Source organism: Dipodomys ordii, unplaced genomic scaffold, assembly GCF_000151885.1.
Source record: "Dipodomys ordii isolate 6190 unplaced genomic scaffold, Dord_2.0 Scaffold54, whole genome shotgun sequence".
In the NCBI taxonomy this organism is placed as follows: Eukaryota; Metazoa; Chordata; class Mammalia; order Rodentia; family Heteromyidae; genus Dipodomys; species Dipodomys ordii.
Window position 1 is genome coordinate 5,666,167 of NW_012267270.1, and position 25,538 is coordinate 5,691,704.

The 25,538-nt window shown below is 56.7% G+C and overlaps 1 protein-coding gene across 3 annotated transcripts; it reads right to left on the reverse strand.

Annotated features, from left to right (window-relative positions):
- Positions 1-1,363: 1,363 nt before the first annotated feature.
- Positions 1,364-18,772, reverse strand: Ccdc88b (coiled-coil domain containing 88B). 3 transcript variants are annotated; one of them, XM_013021229.1, is made up of 27 exons: positions 18,686-18,772; positions 18,319-18,467; positions 17,682-17,793; positions 17,530-17,599; positions 17,386-17,444; positions 17,210-17,293; positions 16,976-17,119; positions 16,639-16,787; positions 16,402-16,483; positions 16,152-16,310; positions 15,184-15,330; positions 14,927-15,035; positions 14,289-14,425; positions 13,059-14,207; positions 10,041-10,168; positions 9,856-9,973; positions 8,446-8,529; positions 8,224-8,364; positions 6,747-7,003; positions 6,302-6,445; positions 5,972-6,158; positions 5,723-5,868; positions 5,276-5,374; positions 5,046-5,070; positions 4,292-4,498; positions 4,093-4,161; positions 1,364-1,844 (listed from the first exon to the last, which is right to left on the reverse strand). In XM_013021229.1, exons 1-27 carry the CDS (start codon positions 18,743-18,745, stop codon positions 1,410-1,412), a joined length of 4,650 nt encoding a protein of 1,549 aa, XP_012876683.1. In that variant the 5' UTR covers positions 18,746-18,772; the 3' UTR covers positions 1,364-1,409. The 3 variants fall into 3 exon arrangements, with proteins under 3 accessions (XP_012876683.1, XP_012876684.1, XP_012876685.1); XM_013021230.1 differs by having other exon boundaries at positions 1,695-1,844; positions 4,904-5,070; XM_013021231.1 differs by lacking the exon at positions 5,046-5,070 and having other exon boundaries at positions 1,761-1,844.
- Between the last annotated feature and the right edge of the window lie 6,766 nt (positions 18,773-25,538).

Here is a 25,538-nt window from a genome sequence, read left to right on the forward strand (position 1 = left end):
TAGAGCACCTGCCTAGCCAGGCCCTGAGCTCAAACTATAGAATGATTTTTTTTCTTTTTTAATCTTGTGTGTGTGTGCAAGTGCTAGGGCTTGAACTCAGGGCCTGGGTGCTGTCCCTTAGCATTTTCACTCAGGGCTAGCAGTCTACAACTTGAGCTACTGCTCCCTCCGGACTTTTTCAGTGGTTAACTGGAGATAAGAGTCACAGAAGCCCAGCACCCATGGCTCACACTTGTAATCCTAGCTACTCAAGAGGCTGAGAGGATCATGTGGTTCAAAGCCAGCCTTGGCAGGAAAGTCCATGAGACTCTTATCTCCAATTAACCACCAGAAAACTGGAAGTGGCACTGTTGCTCAAGTAGTAAAGTACTCACCTTGAGCTGAAGAACTCAGGAACAATGCCTAGGCCCCGAGTTCTAAGCCCCACGACTGACAAAAAAAAAACAAAAAAAAAATCATCTCACAGACTTTCCTGCCCAGTCGGTTTTGAATAGTGATCCTCAGATCTGAGCCTCCTGGGTAACTAAGATTATAGCCTTGAGCCACTGAAGCCTGGCATGATTCAATTTTTAAAAATAGAGGTTTCTGGGGGAGGTCTCTCTCATCAGGCTCAGAGATCCTGAATGGCTTATCCCAGGGGCCACCAAAGAGGGTTGGCAGCCATTAGGTCCCCTGACACTGAGGCCCATAGAAAGGTCCCCTCAGCTTGTCTGCTGGCTGGAGGCTGTGGGACCACCCAACTCCATTATCCTATGAGGGTCTTGCTGAGAAAAAGGGAGCCAGGCTGCAGAAGGTCGCCCTGGGAGGGCGGGTTACTCTGGGAAGGCGGGTCACACTGGGGAGGCGGGTCACACTGGGGAGGCAACACTACTTACCTCCAGACTTAGCTGCCTCATCCAGCCCCAGGCGGCTCCACCCTCCCCTGCGCAGCCTCAGGTACCCTGACTCACATCCTGTTGCCAAGCCCAATTGTCCTCCTTCCCAGACATCACCCTAGAGGGTCAGATCAGAAATCTGGGGTGCCTCCTGGGCTGGCTGGACTCCAAAGAGCCAAGGGAAAGAAGATGCAGAGGCAGGAAAATGTGAACAGAGGGAAGGTGCCTTGGGTGAGGGCGGAGCCTGTCATGGCCCCGCCTACTGCTAGCTACCCAGTCAGCCACCCTCTTCCCCATCCCCCTGGCACATCCAGGTTATGGCAAGGCCAACTGGCCACACCCCATCATCCTTTGCTGCCTAGCCTAGGCAGGGGACGGGCCTTTGGCACAGACCCCTAACAAACAGGAAGTGTCCCTCTCTCCTCCTACTGCCAGGCCACCCTCCCCTTCCTCCAAGAAGCCAGCTGACACAAAGCGGATTCCAGGGGGGTTGCATCCCAGCTTTATTCTCCTGTCTCACATCCCAGCGAAGGCTCAGGCATCAGCCCAGGCCACAGTCCCCAGGGAGTGGGCCCTGGTGCGTCTGCACCGTGGAGGGGGCTCTCTTGCCCATTCTTGCCAGCCTCCTGAAACTGGGGTATCCCCCAGAGACCGTCGTCTCAGTGATGGCCGTATGGCAGGCCCTGAGGCCCGGCCAGGGGCCACACATGGGGACCAGCCATCCCCCCTGTCCACAGGCTTGTCCCAGCTCCATTCCAGAGCCCCCGTGTGGGTGGTGGAGGACCTGAAGGTCCAGTCCTCTTTGTCCAAGCTCTCCCTTTGGGCACCAGGGCTCCCCAAGCACTTGAGCTGCCTGCGGCTGTAATAGGTGCTCTGCTGGCAAGAGGGTTGTACTCCCAAGGGTCTTGTCCCCATAGTGTCACTGGCTGAGGGAAGGGGTGAGGGGACGTTTCTCCAGTTCTTCATGGCCTAGAGGGAAAAAACGCAGCTCAGGCTCAGCTCCTCACGATTCCCGGCATTCAAGGCGGCTCCCAGGGCCGGGCACCACTACGCACCCTCTGCTCCTCAGGCCTACCTCTCACCAGCTGCATCTACCAGTCCTTGAACACACCAAGCTCTCCCCTAAACTCTCACTCCAAGTCTCTGTTCCAATTTGACCTCTTCTATGAGATCTACCTACCCCAGCACCCTCATGAAACTCCAACCTGCTACTGGGCTCTAAAGGCTCATCCTAGCTACTTGGGAGACGGAGACTAGAAGGATTGCGGTTCAAGGCCAGCCTGAGCAAACATGTTCATAGACATCCTTCTCAACTAATGGCTGGGTACGGTGCTGCATGCCTGTCATCCTAGCTCTATGGAAACTGAAATCAGGAGAAGAGAGGTTCCAGGCCCAGGCATTCAAGTCTGAAAGACTTATCTCCATGGAAGATGCTGGACATGGTAGTGCATGTCTGTTATGCCAGCTACAACAGAGAGCTTCGAAGGCGGACCAATCCAGGTGTGCATGTGGGCAGGAAGTAAGACCCTACCTCAAAAATAGCCAGTGCAAAGCCAGGTGCTGGTAGCTCACCCCTGTAATCCTAGCTACTCAGGAGGCTGAGATCTGAGGATCTCGGTTCAAGTCTGCCTGGGCAGGAACACCTGTAAGACTTTTTTTTTTTTTTTTTTTGGTGGTCATGGGGCCTGAACTTTGGACCTGAGTGCTGTCCCTCAGCTCTTCAGCTCAAGGCTAGTGCTCTACCACTTGAGCCACAGCACCACTTCCAGTTTTTTCTGCTTATGTGATGCTGAGGAATGGAACCCAGGGCCTCATGCATGCAAGGCAAGCACTCTACAACTTAGCCACCTTCCCAGCCCCTCTGTGAGACTCTTATCTCCAATTAACCACCAGAAAACCAGAAATGGCATTGTGGCTCAAGGGTAGAGCACTTGCCTTGAGCTGACAAGCTCAGGGACAATGCCCAGGCCCAGAATTCAAGACCTGACAGCAAAAAAAAAAAAAAAAAAAGCCAGTGCAGCTGGCTCATTGGTAGAGTGCTTGCCTAGAATGCATGAAGCCCTGGGTTCAATTCCCCAGTACCACATAAACAGAAAAAGCTGGAAGTGGTGCTGTGGTTCAAGTGGTAGAGCATTAGCCTTGAGCAAAAGAAGCTCAGTGACAGTGTCCAAGCCCTGAGTTCAAGCCCCAGGACTGGCAAAAATAAATAAATATACCCAGTGCAAAAAAAAGTCTAGAGGAACTCAAAGGTAGAATGCTTGCCTAGCAAGTGAGAAACCCTGAATTCAAACCCCAGCACCATCAAAATACGAAAGGGTCCAACTTGCTCACCAGTACTCCTGACCCTCCTCCTGCTCTGCTTTCTTTCCTGGGCATCCACACCCCCAGCAGGAGTGGCTGAGCTGCAAAGGCACCAGCAGCCGCTCCACGCCTGACCCAAACTGTGTTTGCCTGGGAAATGCCAGAGGGACTTAAACAGTCAAGCGCCAGTACCCACTGATTATGTAAAACGGCACTTGTTTAGGCAAACTGAGTTAAATAAGATGTTATTCATTCATGTTATTCATATCGTTTTACCTTTTTTTTTTTTTTGGTTGTGGGGCTTAAACTCTGGGCCTGGGCATTGTCCCTGAACGCTTCAGCTCAAGGTGAACGCTCTATCACTTGAGCCACAGCGCCACTTCTGGTTTTCTGATGGTTTATTGAAGGTAAGCGTCTCATGGCCTTTCCTGCCTGGGCTGACTTTGAACAGTGATCCTCAGATCTCAGCCTCCTGAGTAGCCAGGATTACAGATGCAAGCTACCAGCACCCAGCTAGACAATTATTTTTTTCTTTTTCTTTTATTTTTTTGGTTGGTTGTGGGGCCTGAACTCTGTGCCTGGGTGCTGTCCCTCAGCTCTTCAGCTCAAAGCTAGCACTCTACTATTTGAGCCACAGTGCTACTTCCTGCTTTTTCTGTTTATGTGGTGCTGAGGAATCAAACCCAGGGCCTCAGGCCTGAGAAGCATGCACTCTACCACTGAGCCACCTTCCCAGCCCTAGACAATTATTTTTATGCATAGTATTTTCTGTCTGCCCCTCCCACACTAGAATGCTCCCTGCTAGTTCCCCAATAGCGCATCCACTGGCATTTGGTTAAGCAAGTGGTCAGGTAAGAGGATGGAGCCCTGGGTAGGGTGGATGGCTCACTCCTTCCTTCCCCACACCTCTACTCACCTTCTCGGTTTCCATCTGCTTCTTGTTCCGGGAGGGTCTCAATGGAGCCGTCCCATTCCACACCAGAGCCTGGGGAGCACAAAGTGGCTGCTGGGCCGGGGACCAGAATAGGGGTGGACGGGCTCGCAGGGCCATGAATCACAGGATGCCTCTCCCCCAAGGCTGGGGGACCGACAGGAGCAAGAGCCTCATCCCTCACCTTTGCCGTGGGCACTGGGCGCCCCCAGGGGGCCTGGCCTTCTCTGTCGGAACCGCTGGCGCGGGGTGTCCCCTGGGCTGAATGACTCTGAGTTTCTCCCCACGGGGAAGCGGGAGCTGAGTTTCCTCCGCTGCCTGCCTGCCTGCGTCTCCTCTCGCAGGCAAAGGGAGCTCTGGGCCCGGCGCATGGGGGCTGGGGACGGGGACCCTACGGGAGGCAACGCAGGGAGGGGTGGGCTGAGCACAGAGGCCTGTGGGTGAAGCCGCCTAGAGCAGGACGAGAGGCACAGAGCGGAGCAGGGGAAGGGCCAGGGCGCTCTCGGGAAGCTGGACCTGGGCTGGTTCACTGTGGGATCTTGAACCTTCCCACCCCTCCCTGGGCCTCAGTTTCCTCCTCTGCCATCTAGGAGCCATATAGGATAAATGGCTTCTCCCTAAAGTACTCTGTCCGTCGGAGGTGGACTATGGGACCCTGCAGGGCAAAGAGCCATGGAAGTGGGGACACAGGGGGAAGGGACGGACAGGCCAAGCAGAGCAGTAGGCATGGGGGGAAGAGAGGGGGGCTGAACACACTGGGTGGGGACCTCCTGAATACCTGAACCCCCAGACCCACCTGTCCCATCTGCCTCCCTGCCCAGGGGGAGCTCCGTCTCCAGGGGTCCCCCCAGGCTCTCAGTGCTGCCAGCCCCATCAGCCCCCAGGCGTGGCCCCCCGGGGAGGGCTCCCTCCCTCCGGGCCCGCATCAGCCGCTTCACCTTGTCTGCCAGCCAGCTGCCCTTCCTGGGAGCAAGAGGGCACAAGAAGGGTAAGGTGGGAGGAAGGGGGGGAGGGGAGGAGGGTAATGTTAGGGACAGCAAGGACCAGGCCAACCCTCACTGGGGCCTGCACCCAATCTGGGCCAGGGGTTGGAGGGCTGGGCAGGGCAGGGCTGGGCAGGGCAGGGCGGGTATTAGCAGGATCCTGGCTCGGGGGAGGGAGTCCTCACTTGGTGCGGGGCAGAGGCCCAGGCTCCAGTACACGATATTGGTCCATGATCTTTTCTACCAACTTCTGTTTCTCTCGGCGAAGGGCATTAAGCTGATCCCTGCGGGGGAGGGGGTGGGCGGGCATGAGGCCTTGGGGGATACAAGTGGAAGGAGATTCACCCCAATGCCACCTGGAGCTTTGTCCATTTGGGTTGTTTGTTTTTTTTTTTTTTGCCAGTCCTGGGGCTTGAACTCAGGGCCTGAGCTTCTTTTGCTCAAGGCTTGCGCTCTGCCACTTGAGCCACAGCGCCACTTCCAGCTTTTTCTGTGTATGTGTTCCTGAGGACTCGAGCCCAGCGCTTCATGCACATGAGGCAAGCACGCTACCACTAAGCCACATCCCCAGCCCTGCACTGCTTTTTCTAGCACCTCCCAGAGGCTCTCCAGGGCCCGGCCCAGCGGCTCACAGGTACTCGCGCTGCTCACGGTGGAGGTTGTCCCTGCTCTCCAGGCTGCGCTCCAACAGCTCCCTGTTCTCCCGGCTCAGGGCCTGCACCTCAGCCAGCAGCTGCCGATTCTCCTCCTCCTGGGCACTCCGCAGCTGGGTCAGCAGCTGGGGATGTTCATCAGGACAGGGTGAGCCTAGCTTGGGGGCATCCTGGCCTGCTTCAGTTGTCACACACACACACACACACACACACACACACACTCCATACCTCGCACTGTGTGGTCAGGCGGCAGGCGCTCAGGTCCAGCTGCTGGTTGGAATCACGCAGCTTCTGGCTCTGCATCTCCAGCTGTGACCGCTCCAGCTCCAGCCGGGCCAGGCGGCCCCGCAGCTCCCCACGTTCTCCCTGCAGCTCCCCTCGCTCTCGAGACAACTCTGCCAGCAGCAGCTGAGCTCTTTGGAAGCAAGGCGGGCTGCTTGGGAGGCCCAGAAGCAAAGCAGGACCCACAGGGACGAACCACCCACTTCCCGGATGGATGGGTGGGATCAGCGCGAAGGCCCGGGCGAGACAGCGCGTGCGCACACACCGGCTGCTCACCTGTCATGTTCGCTCTGCAGCCTCCGCAGCTCCTCCTCCAGGCCCCGCTGCCGATGCCCATCCTGCATCAGCCGTTCCCGCTCTGCCAGTAGAGCCATCTCCTGTGCCTCCACGTTGGCCCGCTGGGCTTGCAGCTGCTCGTGTCTAAGTGGACAAGATCCTGAGACCCTGCTGGAGCCTGGGGCCAAGGCGATTAGGCACAGGACTGTGGGGACCCAAGTATAAGCCCCACCCCCCTTCTCGGGCAAAACCACTGGGCACAATGGCATGTCAGATGCCACCACTCCCAACAGGTGAACCTAACCTAGAAGCTGGGGAGCCTAGATCTCCCCCCCCCGCCCCCACACACACCAGGGCACAGCAGCAGCAGGGTGACATGGAGCAGAGGTGGAGACCCCAAGGCACCCACAGGCTGCCAGGAGAGGAGCCCACTCAGGAAACTCACCGGCCCTGCAGCTCCCGGTGAGCCAGCTCCAGGGCACGCATATTGGCCTTGAGGTCTCGGTGCCGCACCAGCAACCCCTCCAGCTCGGTCTCTTGCCGCCGCTGCAGCTGGACCAGGGCCTCGTGGTCCCGCAGCAGAGACTGCTGCTGCCCTCGGGTCTCCTCCTGGGCTTGCCGCGCAGCCCGCACCTCCTCCTCCAGCACCCCCAGCTTCCGGTGCAGCTCCTGGCCCTGTATCTCCATCATCGACTTCTCAGCCTAGGGCAAAGGAGGGAGCATGAATGCAGAGAGAGAGGACTGCAGTGAGACTCCAGACCGAGTCTCAGATTCAGGGAAATAAGGGACCTGGGTTGAAGGCTGAGGTCAAAAAGAAAGCTGGGGCTAGGAAGGTGGCTCAGTGGTAGAGCGCTTGCCTTGCATGCTCGAGGCCCTGGGTTCGATTCCTCAGCACCACATAAGCAGAAAAAACAAAAGCCAGAAGTGGTGCTATGGCTCAGGTGGTAGCCTTGAGCTGAAGAGCTGAGGGACAGCACCTAGGCCCAGAAAGCTGCAGCCAGGTGTCAGTGGCTCACGCTTGTAATCCTAGCTACTCAGGAGGCTGAGATCTGAGGATCGTGATTCAAAGCCAGGCTGAGCAGGACAGTCCGTGAGACTCTTTTTTTTTTTTAATAAGTTTTTATTGTGAGAATACTGTTACATGAGCAAGGTAATGAGTACTATGAAACTCTGATCTCTAATAAGCCACCAGAAAACTGTAAGTGGCGCTGTGGCTCAAGTGGTAGAGCACTAGCTTTGAGCTGAAGAGCTCAGGGGCAGTGCCCAGGTCCAGAGTTCAAGCCCCATGACTGACAAAAAAAAAAAAAAGAAGCTGCAGGTAGGTGTGAGTGGCTCACGCCAGTAATCCTAGCTATTCCAGAGGCTGAAATCTGAGGATCTCAGTTTAAAGACAGCCCAGGCAGGAAAGTCCATGAGACTCTTATACCCAATTAACCAACAAAAAGATGAATGTGGAGGTATGGCTCAAGTGGTAAAGTGACAGCCTTGAACAAAATAGCTTAGGAACAGTGTGCAGATCCGGAGTCCACACCCCAGTACTGCCACAGAAAGAGACAGACAGACAGACAGACGGAGAGTACATCATGGAGGCAGAGGGGCTAGCACAGGGCAGGTAAAGGGCAGGCTGAGGAAGAGGTTAAGGACAAGCAGACAAAGGCAAGAGAGAGGCCTTATGGGAGCTCTGTGGCACCAGACCATGCAGGGGCCCAGGACAGGGATAGACTAAAGGAGGCTGGAGTTGAGAGCACAGGAGAGGTGAAGACTACAGGAAGGCTGAGATGGCCAGGCCGGGGAGGCGCAGAGGCGGGATGGCGGGGCTTCGAGGGCAAGGACAACGGAACTGGGGACGAGAGAGGGGCAGCTGGTTGTGGCAGGGGAGAGGCAGCGGAGAGGGAGGAAGGCAGAGGGAGGACAGCACCTACCTGCAGGCGGCTGCTGAACTCGTGGGCCCGCTGACTCTGGAGCAGCAGCTCCTGCGCCCGGCCCTGAAGGCTCCCCAGCTGCCCCTCCAGGAGCTGCAGCTGCCCCTGCAGAGCCGCCTTCTCGGCCACCAGGGTCGCGTTCTGCCGGAAAGCAGGGTTAGTAGTGGCCATGTGGCTGCCCCTCCCAGCCCCGCCCCCCGTGTCCCCCACAGTGTCACTCACACTGCGCTCCACCTCCACCAGCCGCACAGAAGTCTTCTTCTCGAGGTGCTCCTCAGGCCCCCGTCCTGCAGGGCCCTGACGAAGCTGCAAAAACAGGTGCAGAGGGTCGTGCAGGGCGGCAGGAGCCCCCCCCCCTTCAGCAGGGCATCCGAAACAGTGAGTGACAATGGCGCTGAAGGCTGTGTTGCTAGAAGTTGGGGAGCACCAGCCAGAGGCAGAGCAGTCACCCCAAGAACAAGATTTCCTTTCTTTCTTTCTTTTTTTTTTTTTTGTGCCAGGGCTTAGGCACTGTCATTGAGTTTCTTTTGAGCAAGGCTGGCTCTTCACCAATTGAGTCACAGCACGACTTCCAGCTTTTTCTGAATAGTTCATTGTAGATAAGAGTTTCACAGCCTTTCCTGCCTAAGCTGGTTCAAATCGTGATCCTCAGATCTCAGCCTCCTGAGTAGCTAGCATTACAGGTGTGAGCCACCTAAGCTACAGAACCAGCATCAAAAAAGAAAGAAAGGCCGAGCACCGGTGGCTCACGCCTATAATCCTAGATAGTCAGGAAGCTGAGATCTGAGGTCACGGTTCAAAGCCAGCCTGGGCAGAAAAGTCCGTGAGGCTCTTATCTCCAATAAACCACCAGAAAGCCGGAAGTGATGCTGTGGCTCAAGAGGTAGAGCACTAGCCTTGAGCTGAAGAGCTGAGGGACAGCGTTCAGATCCAGAGTTCAAGCCCAACCACCAACCAACAAAAAAAAGGGAAGGAAAAAAGGAAGGAAAGGAAGGAAGGAAGGAAGGGATGAAGAAAGAAAGGGAAGGAAGAAAGAAAGAAAGAAAGAAAGCTGGGCATTGGTGGCTCACGCCTATAATCCTAGCTACTCAGGTGGCTGAAATCTAAGAATTGTGGTTCAAAGCCAGCCTGGGCAAGAAAACCATGAGACTCGTATCTCCGGTAAACCACCAAAAAACCAAAAGTGGCGCCGTGGCTGAAGTGGTAGAGCACTAGCCTTGAATAAAACAAACAAAAAAGCTCAGAGACAGCATCCAGACCCTGAGGTCAATCCTCAGGATTGGCACAAAAAGAAAGAGAGAAAAAGCCGGGCGCCAGTAGCTCACACCTGTACAATCCTAGCTACTCAGGAGGCTGAGATTTGAGGATTGCTGTTCAAAGCCAGCCTAGGCAAGAAAGTCCATGAAACTCTTATCTCCAATTAACCACCAGAAAACCAGAAGTGGCACTGTGCCTCAAGTGGTAGAGCACTCACCTTGAGCTGAAGAGCTGAGGGGACAGCACCCAGGCCCAGAGTTCAAGCCCCATGACCAACAAATAAATAAGACAGAGACAGAGCACAGGCAGTACTGGAGGCCCACTTGGGAGGCTAGTAAGAGGTAGGTTCCACATCAGACTCAGGAGCAGCCTTACCTGGTGCAGCTCCTCTTCCAGCTGCAAGGCCCGGGCCTTCAGTTCCATCAGTGCTTCCTCCTTGCTGGTTGCTGCGGCATGCAGCTCAGCTTCCAGCTGCTGCTCCAGGCCTCGGTATCTATCAGGAAAAGCCTTGGCACCCAGCCCACCTCCCTGCCCTGGTCTGTCCCTGGGCACCCCCTCACCTCTGGTTCTGGCACTCCTGTTCTCGAAGAAACTCCTGGCGCTCCAAGGCTGCCTGTTCCAGCTCCCGCTGCAGATGCTCCAGCCGGGCCCCCAGCTCCTGGCCCCGCACCACGGCCTTCTCCAGTTCCTGAGGACAAGCAGGGCAGGCTCAGGCCACGGATGACCCATCACCCTCCTTTAGACTGAGGCCGGCGTGGACCCTCTGGCTTCCTGTCCTGGAGCCACCATCCCTGACAAATACATCTAACCCTTTGGGTCTCCACTCCATCTACACCATGAGAGCAAAGCCTGGCTGTCTTGCAGGGTCTGTGTGGGATGGTTTGGCAGGAGACCTGCTCTGGGCACGTGGCATCACCTCTTTGAGCCCATAGTTCCGCAGGTGCTCCGAGGAGACGGGGAGCCGAGCCCTTCGGGGTGCCACTCTGGCCATGTAGGGATAGTGGAGGCACTGGGCCCAGAGAGCACCCCTCCCACAGGGGCAGGTAGAACAGGAACTTGGGGATCACATCACAGGGCTAACCACAGGGGAGGCAAGAGAGTTCAGGCAAGGACTTTTGGCTTTTGGCGGTTGGGCCACACCATTTCAAGAGAGAGGCAGGAGGCCCATTCTGGCCTATATGCCCCAGAAGCAGCCAGGCTAAACCATTCTGGTACACCATGGGGGGGGGGGGGGAATGGGATGAAGCCACAGGAAGGATGATCCTGACCAGCCAACTGCCACATCCTGCCTCTGAAAATGAAGCCCCAAGCTGCTGTGGCTGCTGAGCAATCCTCCTTCAGCCCAACAACCCACCTGGCCTTGCCCTGGGCCCTGTACTTGCCAACACCTGTGGTCATGGTCTCTGGTTGGAAAAACTACAAGTCCCACAAGGCATTGCAATTGGACTGGCCGCTAGGGCCTTGGCTCTGCTGTGGGTAGAAAAAGGGGTACCACACAGGAAGGTGGGTGCCGGAACCCCACTCGGACCCCGCTCTGCCCTCCGCGGTCCCTGGTTATGCATGCCTTGTCAGGGCCGCTCCACCCAGTCAGGAAAGCCTCTAGAGTCCCTGGTTTTCTGCCCTGCCTGGCCAACCTGCTCCTCCTGAGCCATACCCAGCAAGTACCAAGATCTCCTCCAGCCAGGAAATCTGACAAAATTCCCTTTGTCCTCACCTTCTCCAGCCTCTTCCGGCAGCCAGCCCCACCCTCACCCTCACCTCCCACCTATGGGCTTTCCCTGTCCCACTAAGTACATACCAAGGCCAGGTGCTGCCCCAATCCCTGACTGATCCAATAAGGTCCAGCACCCATGGCTCATACCTGTAATTCCAGCTATTCAGGAAGCTGAGATCTGAGGATCATTGTTAGAAGCCAGCCCAGGCAAGAAAGTCCCTGAGACTTTTATCTCCAACAAACTACTCAGCAAAAGCCTGAAGTGGCACTGTGGCTCAAGTGGTAAAGTACTAGCCTTGAGCAAAAAGCAGCTCTGGGATCAGCAACCAGGCCCAGTGTTCAAGCCTCAGCACCCGCAAAGTGAGTAAGTAAGTAAATAAATAAATCTGTGAGACTCATCGTTAATTAACCACCAAAAGCCAGAAGTAGAGGCCTGGCTCAAGTGGTAGAGCCATAGCCTTGAGCAAACAAGCAAAGGGAAAACACCCAGGTCCTGAGTTTCAAATCCCCACACAAAACCAACAAACAAAATAAATCAATCTCTGTGTGCTATCTGAAAACTGAGACACAACTGGACACTACCCAAGCCTGAATATCCAACACCCTCATGTGCAGACCATGCACAGGGCACTGGCCCCACTCCTTTCCATTACCCCTGCCATCCGCCTCTTCCCCCCTCAGTGGGGACTGATTACTGGGGAACCACATGAATAAAGCTCTTACTCTCCTCTTAGCTTGGAAGGGTTTAGGCCCTGACCAGCAGGAACCTTGTTTCATTCATTCTCATCCTTATCTCATACACCTTTAACTCCTGTTTGGGCCGAACCTTCTCCTGCTTCCTCTGGGAAGCCTTCCCTGGTGTGTCCCACTGGAATCGTGAATGCTGTTTGTACTCCTTAGCTCCCTACACCACCCTGTCTCTACCTGGCCCAGGAGAACAATGGGCTGTCTGCCTAGTCACAGGTGTGTCCACAGGACCTGGCACCATAGACATGCCCATAAACCCATAAAATGTGGAATGAATGAATACAAGTGTTGCCAGGTATTCTGTTCATCCCTGACCTCACCCCAGCAACCCCAGCACAGCCACTGTCCCCGGACAGCCCACCTGCAGTGGCTTTCTCTGCCTGGCGATGGAGTACCAGCCTTCTACAAGCTGGCCCCTCCTCTACCCCTCCTGGGCCCTGGGCATCTCTAATGCCTTAAAGTGTTTGTCATTCATCCCCTAGCAAAATCTTGTTCATTTCTTCTTTTCCTTCTCCTCTTCCTCCTCCTCCTCCTCTTCTTCCTTCTCCTCCTTCTTTGCCTGTCCTAGGGCTTGAACATAGGGCCTGGGCACTGTTCCTGAGCCTCTCTGCGCTCAGGGCTAGCACTCTACCACTTGAGCTACACAAGCCAACTTCTGGCTTTTTCTGTCTAGGTGGTACTGAGGAATTGAACCAGGGTTTCATGGGTGCTAGGCAAGCACTCTACCACTAAGCCACATGCCAGGCCCCATAACCATTTTTTTTTAATCACTAACATGCCTTTGAAGCTCTTTCCGCCCCATCCCCCCTGCCCTCCCCCCCCACCCCGGTCTCCTGAAAGGCCATGAAAGCCTAGAGGAAAAGCATCTCTACTTCCTCAGAGGAGGGACTGGAGGGGGGATAGACCACCACAGCCAGAGAGTCATGAGTACATTGGACAGTCCAAGCCCCTCCTAGAACCAACCCCAGCCAGCAGCATGGGCTATGTCCAAGAAAGGCAGGGAAAGACTTGCCTTTCTATCATCTGGACCAGCTCAGGCTAGGTACTCCGTAGATAGTGATAAAATGCACAACCCCATACCCCAGTTTCCCAGCCCTGGATGTGAGCCCCAACATACTTCTTTAAGGGCCTGCTTCTCCTGACGCTCCTTTTCAGCCTCCTCCAGGTGGCCTTGGCGCTCCATCTCCAACGCCTGCATCCTCTGCTCCGAGGCCTCTACTTGGGCCCGCAGCCTGGACCCCTCCCGCTCCCACTGCCTCCGCTCTCGGCCTGCTGCTGCCAGTGCCTCTGCCAGGGCCTCACGCTCACGAGACACAGCCTCCAGCTCCCGGCCAGCTGCCTCCACTGCCTCCCGAAGCCGGGCCTGCTCCTGGGCCTGGGAAACTGCCTCCTGGTGGGCCTCGGCTTCCGCCCTCTGTGCTTGAGACAGCTCCTTAGAGAGACGCTCAGCCTCCATGCCTCGGGCCTCCAGCCTTCGGGCTTGGGCTTCCAATTCAGCTCCAAGGACTGAAACCTGTCTCCTCAGCTCTATCACCTCCTCCCTGAGGGCCTCCAGCTCGGGGACACCATCAGCCAGGGTCTCCCCTGGGGGTGGCCCCTCCCAGGCCTGGGCATCCAGGGCCCCTTCCAACTTCAGCTGTGGCTTTTGAGGTGCTGTTTCCCCAGCCATCCCCTCCAACCTCTGTTCAAGGCCTCTGGCCGCTGTCTGGCACTTGGATGGGTCCAGTGTCTGCTCCTCCAGCAATATCTGACGGCTGAGCTCTGAGGATCCAGGCTTGTGTTCAGGGCCCTCTTGTCTCAGGACCTGGGTATTGGGCACCGATTCCCCCTGGGGGGCCTCTCTGTCCCCAGTCTCTCCTCCTAACACCTGCTGCACCTCAATTATGATCGCTGTACCTCGAGGTGAGGCCACAGAAGTGGGGTTCTGGGGTGCGGCTCTGACACCTGCCTTCTCCAAGGACTCCTGTGTCTCCCCAGTAGATTCTGACTTTTGGGGGGTGACATCTGAGGTCTGGACAGCCAAGGGGATCTCTTGGAGGGGCCTCTCTGTCACCTCTTGGTCTGCATCAAATGCCTGGGGACACTCAGATGACCCCTTAAGGGCTGAATCTGATGTGGAGTGAGCCATGTCCAGGACCTGGGTGCCTTCACTGCCAGCCTGGCAAACCAAGCCCTGTGGGCCAGGGCCCAAGGTCTGGGGAAGCCTGGGAGCCATTTGGAGCACAGGAAGCACCGAGTCCTCACTCTGCTCCTCCAGCAGGGGGCACTGCAGACATATGAAAGGGACAGTCAGGCCCAGGGAGTGTATCTAGAGTCAGGGCAGGTGGAGGTGCGGAGGATGACTCACCTGGCTCTGGGGCTGCCTCTTCAGCACCTGCAGCAGGCTTCGGAGCTCCTGGTTCTCCCTTTCCACCATCCGCAGCCGCCCAGCCTCTGCTTCCCTCACCTCATCCTGCAGGGAGGGTCCAACTCCAGGCAGGGGTGCTGGTGGCAGGGTGAGCCTAGGTTAGAATGCTACCCACATAACCTGGCTCCTCTTTGTGCGTGTATAAGCCAGTACTGGGACTTGAACTTAGGGCCTGAATGTTATCCCTGAGCTTTGTGCTCAAGGCTAGTGCTCTAGCACTTGAGCCACGGCTCTACTTCTGGCTTCTCGGTTGTTTATTGGAGCTAAGTCTCATGGACTTTCCTGCCCAGGCTGGCTTTGAATCATGATCCTCAGATCTCAGCCTCCTGAGTAGCTAGAATTAAAGGCGCGAGCCACCAGTGCCCAGCAACTCTTGGCTTTTTGGTGGTTAACTGAAGTCTTACCCAGGCTGTCTTTGAACTGTGATCCTCAGATCTCAGCTAGAGTTACAGGGGTGAGACACCAGCACCCTCCTCTAGATCATGCTGGAGAGATTGGGAAAGGGGTGAAGACTAAAGCCCTCCTCCAGTCAGGGGCTGTTCCCATCCGGGACACTCCCATCCCAGGGTCCCATATACCCTCCACAGGGGAGCCAGGAGGTGGCTCCAGGCTCCTCCGAAGCTCCAGCTCCAGTTCCACGTTCTCCTCCACCAGCTGGTCCACCTGATGCCTGAGAGAGCCCAGCTCCTGGGGGGGGGGGCGGCAGGGTCAGCCCTCCCCACCATTGTAGGGCCAAGTCAGAGTGCAGGCCCAGTATCTCTGGAGGGCACCAATAGGAGAGGTCACTTGAGATTTTGGGGGTGAGGGAAGGACAGGATCTTTCAGGAGGCCTCACCGCGTGGGCCTCGCCCAGCCGTGTGCGCAGCAGCAGGTTCTCGCGCTGGGTCTCGTGGAGCCGCGCGGAGCGCTCCCGGGCGGCCTCCAGCTGCTCCTCCAGAAGTGCTTTGGAGGCCTCCAAGGCCCCTGAGAGCGCCCGCTCCTCCTGGCGGGACAGCAGGGGGAATGGGTGGCTGGCGTGATGCGACCTTCAGGGCCTTCGGGGGTCCCAAACCTTTGCTCCAGACCCGACCACTGCCTTCCCTCCCCCATCTCTCCCCTCCACCGGCCCAACTTCCTAAAGCAGGGTGCCTCCAAGTACCCTGCCCGGTAACCTACCTCCGCCCTACAGCACAGGCCCCTCCCCTTCCCTCGGGACCGCCTTTCTAGGCTCCCGGGGTCTGGTCCGACCCACCTCCTTAACACTTGGCCCCACCCTTCTCTCGGGACCTCCCTCACTTCGCCCCCATCTGTCACTTCCATCGGTCCATCCTTCAAAGCGCCTGCCCCACCACCAACTCCCTACGTGGATTCCCATATATTTCTCCTTCGATGATTGCTCCCGTTACAAAGCCTGATCCTTGACTCTTTCTAGGCCGAGAACGCTCCCGCACGGCTCGCCCCCAGACCATACCCACTGCGTGACCCGCCCCTGCGTGGCCTGCCCCCAGACCGCGCCCATAGTGCCCCGCCCCCAGAGCGCCCGCCCAGACCACGCCCCCATAGAGAGCACCGCCCAGACCACGCCCATATTGCGGCTCGCCCAGACCACGCCCACCGAGAGTCCCGCTCCGGAATACCTCACCCTCCTACAGACCCTCAGAGACCACGCCCACAGGGAGGCCCGCCCCCAGAATGCCCCTCCCGACCACGCCCACAGAGAGGGGCTCGCCCCCATGTTCCCCCCACCTTGTCACCCCAGAGCACCCTGCCCCTCCCCACGCTCCTGCCACGCCCCCCGATCGCCCCGCCCCGCCTCGCGCCCACCTCCAGCCGGCCCCGGCAGGCCTCGGCCTCCTGCAGCCGCTCGCGACAGCGCCGCAGCTCCTCCTGCAGGCGGGGCAGGCGTCCCGCCCGCTCCCGCAGCGCCTCTGCCTCCTCGCGGTACAGCTCGGCACGCTTGGCCGGTCCCGACAGCGCCTGGGCCTGGGCCAGACGCGGACCCAAGGGGTTAGAGAGTGGAAGGAGCACCGGGCCTGGGGCGAGGGGAGGCCGCGGCGGGAGCCCCTGAGCGCACCTCCTGGCGGAGCTTCCGAATTTCCGCCTCCAAGCCCTGCACCTCCGCCTGCGAGTCCAGCAGCAGCTCCGCCTTCTCTTCCCTGGACCGACAGGGCGAAGGAGGGCTTCTGCGAGCTGCAACCCCCAGGCTTGAAGGGCCTGACCTCTCTTACCCCCAACCAGGGCTGGGGTCCACATCCTGCCCTCATCGTCCCCTTTCCTACCCATGTTTCCTTCCCATCCCACAAGCACTCACAGCTCCTGCCGCAGGCGCCGCACCTGGGCCTTGGCATTGGCCAGCTGCAGCGCCAGGTGGTGCGAGGCACCGTCCCCCCCGGGAGCCCTCACGGGGGCCTCGGCCGGCAAGGGGGGCTGCTCCTGCTCCAGCAGCAGTTCCGCCAGCCGCTGTGGGACACAAAGGGTCAAGGGTCGGCGGTCACCATCCCATGCCTCTCTGCATAGCCCCCTACCACCCCCACAAGCGGAATTTGGATTGTGATAGCATGACAGTGAAGGCTCCAGACCCCAGCCACACCTTCCTCCCTTCCTCTCCCCCACACATCCGGGTCCGTGATGTCTCCACTGGCCCCTACCTGGGCCCCCAGGTCACGCTCCCGGACCAGCCTGGACAGTGTCCCCGTGAGGCTTCGGAACATCGTCTCCAGCTCTGAGGCCTCCAGCTCCCCAGGGTCGGGTCCAGCCAGTGACAGAACCACACCTGCCCCGGGCTGGGTCACCTGAGGCCAAGGGGAACAGTTCAGCTGAAGGGTGGCGAGGATGTCCCCTGTGGCAGTGCCAGTCCCCGGGATGTTCACATGCCCCGGTACCTCCTGGATGGTGGAGGCCAGCTCGCTCTGCACCTCGAGGCTGAGACCCTGGATGTGACGGATGAAGAGTTCCCGGTGCTCACACTGTGGGGGACAAGAGTTGGGAGGCCGGGACAGGGACCCACCTGCTCACCAAAGCCCCGCCCTCCCTTGCCCTCCCCTCCTTCCCTCCTCACCTGCACCGATGCCCCCAACAGCAGCCGAAGAATGCCTTCCAGCTCTTCCATGGCCTCCTCTGCAGAACACAAGGCACGGAAGGGTCAAGGGGCGGCCGGAGGGGGCGCAGGCGTAGAAGCCAGAGAGCTGCTGGGGGACAGCACCTGAGAGGGGGTCAAACCCCAACGTCTGGAAATCGGGGGGTGACGACAGGATCAACAGCTGCAGCTCCTCCTGGAGTAGGGGACAGGGAGGTGGAAGCCGACGTCCCGCAGCGGGTTCCCCCCTCCCCCCACATACCCTCCAAGCTTCTTACCTGGTAGAAGTCTCTCAGCCGGCCCCACAGGTGCTTCAGGTTACACACCCGCCAGGCTACTGGGCCATCATGGCCCCTGACTATCCGAGGTCCCCCTCGGGAACCGGGGACACTGCAGGCACAGGCGGCCGTGGGTGAGAGGTGGGCTTGAGGAACCATTTTCTCCCACCACTCCCAGGCTCCACCCATCATTCCAGGCTCCGCCCATCACTCCCAGATCCTCCCATTATCCCAGGCTCTGCCCATCACCCCAGGCTCCGCCTGTTACCCACAGGCTCCTCCTACCAATCCCAGGCTCCGCCCATCACTCCCAGATCCTCCCATCATTCCCAGGCTCCGCCCACCACTCCCAGATCCTCCCATCACTCCCAGACTCTGCCCATCACCCCAGGCTCCTCCCATCATCCACAGGCTCCTCCCATCACCCACAGGCTCCTCCCATCACCCTAGGCTCCTCCCATCACCCCAGGCCCCTCCCGTCACCCCAGGCTCCTCCCATCACCACAGGCTCCTCCCATCATCCACAGGCTCCTCCCATCACCCCAGGCTCCTCCCATCACCCCAGGCTCCTCCCATCACCATCGGGCCTCTCCTTTCCCATCCTAGGGCGGCAGCCATGGCCGGTGATGCCTCTTACACGAGGTCCAGCACCCGAAGGAGCAGGGCCCCATCGCTGAGCCGCAGGAACCTCTTCTCCTCCGACAGGGGTCTCTCTTCTTCCTCCTCCTCTTCCCTGCTCCCTGTTGGCTCCTCCACCTCCCCCACCAATCCAGCCAGTCCCAGCGCCTGCGGGGGACAGACAGGAGTCTGCTAGACCCGCTGAGTGCGCCCCTGCATCCTCCTCATCTGGGGGTGAGGCAGATCCACAGCTGCAGCTCCTCCTCACCAGGCCCCCTCCCACAAAGTCCTGGGCCGCCTTCCACTCCGCCGGCCCGCTGGACTCCTCCACCCGCAGATCGCCCACCCCAGTCCTGCCCCTCCCTGCCCCCCACCCCGCCCCTCACCCAGGTGGCCAGGCTCCGGCTCAGGAAGTCTCTGAGTCTGGGCCCCTGGCCCCCCTCCATGGCAGGGGCCGGGTGTAGTCTCGCTGTGGCAGCTACACCTGCCCGGAGAGGAAGAGGAAGTCCCCTGCGGGGCATCCCGGCCCAGCCACAGACACCCTATGTAGCTTCCGCCTTCCGGGTTCCTCAGGGCCAGGCGCCCCCAGAGTCCTGCCTTGGCCCCTCCAGACACCCACATCTTCCCAGGGGCTCAGGCAGGGCTGTCCGGGAGGCAGGGGCCCAGCTCACCCTGCTCCTAGGTCGGTGGACAATGATGGGGGGAGGGTTCTCTGGGCCTACTTTCCCCAGTGTAAAACCAGAGAGGGTAACTTCAGCCTGGCAGGTTCCAGCTGGAAAGGGGCTCTGGCTGGCTGTGGAGTGTAGATGCCCACAGGTGCATCTTCTGATTTGGGAAGTTTCTTTCACTAGCTCCTCCCCCCACCCCCTTTTTTTTAGTGGTGGTACTGGGATTTGAACTCTGGTTCTTGTGTTTGCTAGACAGGGAAATCTACCACTAGGGCCATAACCCTCACCCCCTGGTAGTTCCTGGTTTTATCTAAACACCCCCATGTTCAGCCCGATGCAGACTCTGCCTCCCTAGCTCCACACCAGAACCTCAAGGGCTGGAAGCAGCATGCATGGCTCCTCATTGAGGGCCTACCTAGCAAGCTCAAGGACCTGAGTTCAAATCCGGGTACCACTATACTAGGTGCTTTGAAGGGGAGTGGATGTAACCTTGGCAGGATGGCTAGGATTAGGCATCCCAGGGATGACAAGAGATCGGGGTGACTCAGTTCAGTACCCTATGGAGGGAGGGTGATAGGGAAGGCTTTTCCAGGCAGGGAGAACAGAGTGTCCAATGGCTCTGAGACAACCAGGACCATTTTATTCTAGGCCGCCTTGTTTACTATAATGACCATCTCTAAAGTCAGGGTACCAGGTACAGTGCCCACTGGGCCAGCACACGGCCACACCTCACAAGCCCCTGGATCAGATCCTGAAGAGAGTTTGCCTACTGCTTGGAACATTTTGGGGGGGGAGAGAGGGTCGGTTATGGGGCCTGAACGCTGTCCCTCAGTTCTTCAGCTCAAGGCTAGTGTTCTACCACTTGAGCCACAATGCCACTTCCAGCCTTTTCTGCTTATATGGTGCTAAGGAATCGAACCCAGAGCCTCATGCATGCAAGGGAAGCACTCTACCACTGAGCCACCTTCCCAGCCTGGAACATTCTAAATCAAGACTCAAATGATGGCAGCTGCTAGGGAGGCGGGCCAGGCTTGTCAGCCATGCTTGCCGCAGCTCCACACACGCACCAGGCTGGCTGAGAGGCTGTTTCATGGAACAGCTGAAGGATGCTGCACTTTCAGACATTCTCCTTGTCAGACACCATGACTCTCAGACCCAGACTCAGCGGCAGAAGCTGGCCTCTCAAAGGGAGATTTTGTGAACAGGGTAACCAATTTATGTTGCTTCTCTTCCCCTTTTTTACGTGGGAATCGCAATTATATATGATGGGAAACTACATCTAAATCAAACAGAGCTCTTCTGGGAAATCAAAAAGCAAAACTGTGGGAAGGGAAGAGCCTTGGGGGCGCAGTTAACTGGAGGAATTGGTGGTTGTTGTTGTTTCCTTAGTGGCATCTTTTACGATTGATGATATCTTAAGAGTTGATGAAATATGGGGTGATAATAGCTTCCCAGGAGCCAGACGCGGTTCTAAAGACTTTATACTTATTAACTTATTTGTTTGGTAAGATTAAAAATGATGGATTACTCCTCAAGTTACAGAGGAAGAAACTGGAGGCACAGAGAGGTTAAGAAACTTGCCGAAAGCCACATAGCTAAGAAGTGGTAGAAAGAAGGCAGCCGGGAAATGGGTGAACAGAGCAAGGTTAGTCCAGAAGCATATCCAGGTGTGGACTCCCAGAAGACAGCTGGAAATGGAATGCGGTCTCATGAGAGATCAGCCAGGTGTGACCCACCACGAAGCCCTGTCTGCCTCACATCCTCCAGAGGCTGCGGCCTGGGAATTCCTCTTGCCCGCCCCCCCCTTCCCTCTTGCTGGCCCTGCAGCCAGGCGTGATGACTGCGGTTCACCTCTCTCAGGGCCCAGGGAGGCCCCGGCCTTGCTCAATATCTCTGAGTCACACCCTTCCTCAGGCCTCAAGGCAGGGGCCCGTGTCCGGATTGCTCTCACATCCGTCAGTTGGACAAGCCTGGCTGCACCTCCATCTGTCCTCAGCCGGCCAGGGGGGCGGGGCTGCTCAGCTGACTCTGTGAATTGGACATTAAATGTTTGCTTTAATACTGACACCAGAGCTTGAACTCAGAGCCACTCACTCTCACTTGACTTTCGTGCTCCACTTGAGTCACACAGACCTCCAGTCTGGTATTTTTGCTGGTTCCTTGTAGATAAGTGCCCTAAGGGCTTTTACCCCACAGGCTAGCCTTGAACCTGGGTCTTCACCCAGCTTTAAACGCTCTGTGTGTGTGTGTGTGTGTGTGTGTGTGTGTGTGTGTGTGTGTGTGTGTGTACTGGGACTTAAACGCAGGGCAAAACCTGGACACCTCCTTTAGATTTTCTGCTCAAGGCTGGTACTTTACTACTTGAGCCATAGCTCCACTTCCAAGTTTTGCTGGTTAATTGAAGGTAAGAAGCTCTTTCCTGGGGCTGGGAAGGTGGCTCAGTGGTAGAGCGCTTGCCTTGCATGCCAGAGGCCCTGGGTTCAATTCCTCAGCACCACATAAGCAAAAAGAAAAAAGCCGGAAGTGGCGCTGTGGCTCAAGTGGTAGAGCGCTAGCCTTAAGCTGAAGAGCTGAGAGACAGCGCCCAGGCCCAGAGTTCAGGCCCCACAACCGGACCCCAAAAAATAAACAAAAAAAAAAGAAGCTCTTTCCTGCCTGGGCTAACTTTGAATGAAGATTCTCAGATCTCAGCCACCTGAGTGGCTAGGATTACAGGTGTGAGCCAACAGTGTCTGGCTTTCAACATTTTCTGAGCACTAGTGGCTCATGCCTATAATCATAGCTACTCAGGAGGCTGGGATCTGAGTTCGAAGCCAGTCTGAGCATGAAAGTCTATGAGACCTTTATCTTCAATTAACTAACAAAAAGCTAGAAGTAGAGCTGTGTTTCAAGTAGTAGAGTGCCAGCCTTGAGCAAAAAAGCTCAGGGACAATGCCTAGGCCCTGAGTTCAAGCTCCAGGACCCGAGTTAAAAGAAGGAGGGAAAGAAAGGATAGGCTAGGAAAAGAAAGGGTCCAAAAACGTACAGAGAGTAACTGCTATGTCCCACCCTCTCTCTTGGCCTCTGAGGCCACCACTGGTCCTTTTCTCGTGTCCTTTCCTGAGGTCCTGAGGAGCCTGTAGCAAGCCAGCACAGCCACGCATGCTCTGTACCTTCCTTGTTTCACTGGGTATTTTGCAATCTTTTTTTTTTTTTTTTCAGTACTGGAGATAGAAAGCAAGTCCCTCCTTATGCTCAGCACATACCTCAATCCTCAGACCTTAGCCTCCTCAGTAACTAGGATTACAGAGATTACAGATGTGAGCAACTGGTGCCTGAGCATCTCTGGCACTTTTAAGAGGGCTTAGTGACCTCTGCCGTCCAGCAGGGGGACCCAAGAGATGGCTGGAAAGCAGGGATGACACACAAATGGACAGCATGGTCAGTGACCGCCTCCTCCCTCAGCCCCGCTTCATCTGTCTAGGAGAGGGGGGGTGGGACCCCATCTCCCAGTTCTCTTTGAGTTTTAAGTTTCTAGATAGCTCAAGTCCCTGTCCCTGTCCCTGCCAAGACCAGAAGCAGAGGGGGCCTAGGCGCTGAAGGCAGGTGGGGTCCAGTGACAATTCTGAACAAACCACAGCTGAGTCACAGAGATGCCCAGTGCAGCTCCAGAGCCCACCCAGCCGCCCAGCAGCCTGGCCGGGACCCAGTTCCTATGTCACCATCACCCTGGATCTCATCTTCCCTCCCTCCACCTTCGCTACCCACTCCAGCGTGGCCTCTGCCCTGGGCCTTCGCGTATGCTGCTCCCCATCCCGAGATACCTCCCGCCCCTCCACATTCTGTTTCTTGGTTTCTGTGTGTGTGTGTGTGTGTGTGTGTGTGTGTGTGTGCGTGTGTGTGCATCTCTCTCCCTTTCCTTTCTGTCTCCCTCTCCTTCTCCTTCTCCCTCTCTCTCTATGCCTGGCTAACACCATGAGGCTTAATCTCAAATTTCCTACACAAGGAGCAGGAAATTTTCCTCTCTTGTTCTATTTTTCCCATTTTAATACTATACCAAAAAAAGATTCTTGCTAAAACATTACACACACACACACACACACACACACACACACACACAAACCAAAACCAGGACCAGGTAAACTCTCATACCTGTAATCCTAGCTCCTTGGGAGGCTGAGATCTGAGGATCATAGTTCAAAGCCAGCCTGGATAGAAAAGTCCCTGAGACTTTTCCTCAGGGCACTGTCCCTCAGCTCTTCAGCTCAAGGCTAGCACTCTACCACTTGAGTCACAGCGCCACTTCTGGCTTTTTCTGCTTATATGTGCTGAGGAATTGAACCCAGAGCTTCATGCATGCAAGGCAAGCACTCTACCACTGAGCCACCTTCCCAGTCCCGTCCCTGAGACTTTTATTTTTTTTTTGGGGGGGGGGAACTGTCATGGGGTTTGAACTCTGGGCTTGGGCACTGTCCCTCAGCTCTTCAGCTCAAGGTAAGTGCTCTACTGCTTGAGCCACAGCGCCACTTCCAGTTTTCTAGTGATTTATTGGAGATAAGAGTCTCACGGACTTTCCTGCCCAGGCTGGCTTTGAACCATGATCCTCAGATCTCAGCCTCCTGAGTAGCTAGGATTACAGGAATGAGCCACTGGCGCCCGGCTCCCTAAGACTTTTATCTCCATTTAACCAGCAAAAAGCTGGAAGTTGAGCTGTGGCTCATGTGGTAGAGCACCAACCTTGAGTGGAAAGGCTAAGAAATTCCGGCCAGGCCATAAATTCAATCCCCAGGATCAGCATAGTTAGGTAAATAGTCAGGTGGCTGGATAGATAGATAGACAGACAGACCGACGTCAGCCTCAGCCCTGCCCCACCCCTGCCTGCCTGTTCCCTTTGGTGAAAGCTCTGCATCTTGGGCCATTGGTGCCACCTTCTCACTAGAGAGGAGCCATGGCTAGTCCCTGCAAGGTGCAGAGCTGAATCCACAGCCGCCGCCACAGTGCCTGAGGTTGCCGACACGCGCCTGTGTTAGGCTCTATTTAAGCTCTGCACCTGTATTACTCCCTTCACCTCCCCCTGAAGCTGGAAAACAGATGTCATCTCCTGTGTATAGTGAAGAAACTGATGCACAGAGAGGGCAAGTCGCTTGGTTAAAGGTCACACAGCCAAGAAACCGTAAAGCTAAGATACCAAAGAGAATCCTTTTTTTTTGTTATTGTTTTGTTTATTCATTGTATTTACTTATTTAGAAACAGGATCTTAGGACATAGCCCGTCTGGACTCACCCTTGCTGTGTAACACAAGCTAGCCTTGCATTCATGATCCTCTTGCTTCAATCTTCCAAGAATGGGGATTACAGGCCTTCATCGCCACGCCTGGTTTACAGGAATGTTTTCAAAAGAAAATGAAGCTCAGTACTGGTCTAGTAGTACACACCTAGAGTCCCAGCTACTCACAAGGCTAAGGCAAGAGGGCATGAGCCCAGGAGTTCATTCAAGAGTAGCTTGGCAACATAGCAGAATAGCAGAACCACGTGGGGAGGTGGTGGGGTGGGGGAGGGGGGCACAGGTAAGAAGCTCAAGGGAGAAAGATGGGGGGAGGGGGCAACTGAGGTAAACCCCATCCTCCAGCTCCTGAGCTGCAATCTCAGATCCCCTCGGCCCCCTCAGCGCCCATGTCTCCTTGCTGTCTGTGAGGAGAGCGAGACTGGACGCCAGTCTCACCCAGCCAGGGCCCAGGGGCCAGCTGCCAGCCACCTCATAATTAAAGACATTAAAGATGGTGCCAAGGTGCCATTAAAGACCCATTAAGCAGAAGGGGCGAAGGGTGGACGCGCTGTGGGAAGAGAACCCAGACTCACCGCAGTGGCGGAACTTCCAGACAGCCGTACAAACAGCCGTGCCCTCGGGCCCAGCACTGGGCCTGGCAAACCTGCCCTGAGCGCCACATCACAGAGGAAACTTCCAGAAGCTGCCCCTCACCAGGTGCTGCCCACACTGCGTGTCCACTGAGGGAACTCAGCGGAGCCTGGCCTGTGGGCCACTGTGCCCTGTCCACTCCCCATCTTCTTCGTCTTTCCCCCTTCCCATTGGCTGGTCCCAACCTCTGTACACGCTTCCACCTGGCCATCTGTGGGTGTACTGTGTAGCAGACAGACGCCAGAGCAGAGGCCTAGGAGACCTTGGCCATCCATCCCTGTTGGCCTGGGCGGAGGGGGAGGGGTGCACAGGGGTGAGCCCCACGCACCGAGTGTCTTCTGCAACCACCAACACCACGACAGATGCTCGCAGCTTTGCACAGGGCTCTGTGTTGGAAGAAGTTACTGATCCAGAATCCATCTTTTTGTTTTGGTGGTGGTATCGGGATTTGAACTCAAGGCTTCATTCTTCCTCCACTTGCTTGTCTGGCTAACATCAGGAGCCATGCTTCCAGTCTACCTTTTTTCTTTCTTTCTTTCTTTCTTTTGTTTGACGGGGGCTTGAACTCAGGGCCTGGGCACTGTCCCTGAGCTTCTTTAGCTTAAAGCTAGCACTCTACCACTTGAACCACAGCTCCACTTCTAACTTTTTCTGTGTATGTGGTACTGAGGAATGG

Bases quoted from the DNA above. Each gene is read 5' to 3' on its own strand.
- Ccdc88b (XM_013021229.1), bottom strand. From the start codon at position 18,745: ATGGAGGGGGGCCAGGGGCCCAGACTCAGAGACTTCCTGAGCCGGAGC. The intron at 17,294-17,385 runs GTGAGGAGGGAA...TGTCCCCCACAG, and splicing joins TGTTGGGGGCATCGGTGCAG to TGTGAGCACCGGGAACTCTT. The intron at 15,331-16,151 runs GTGGGCGCGAGG...CTGTCCCGCCAG, and splicing joins CCTGCCGGGGCCGGCTGGAG to GAGGAGCGGGCGCTCTCAGG.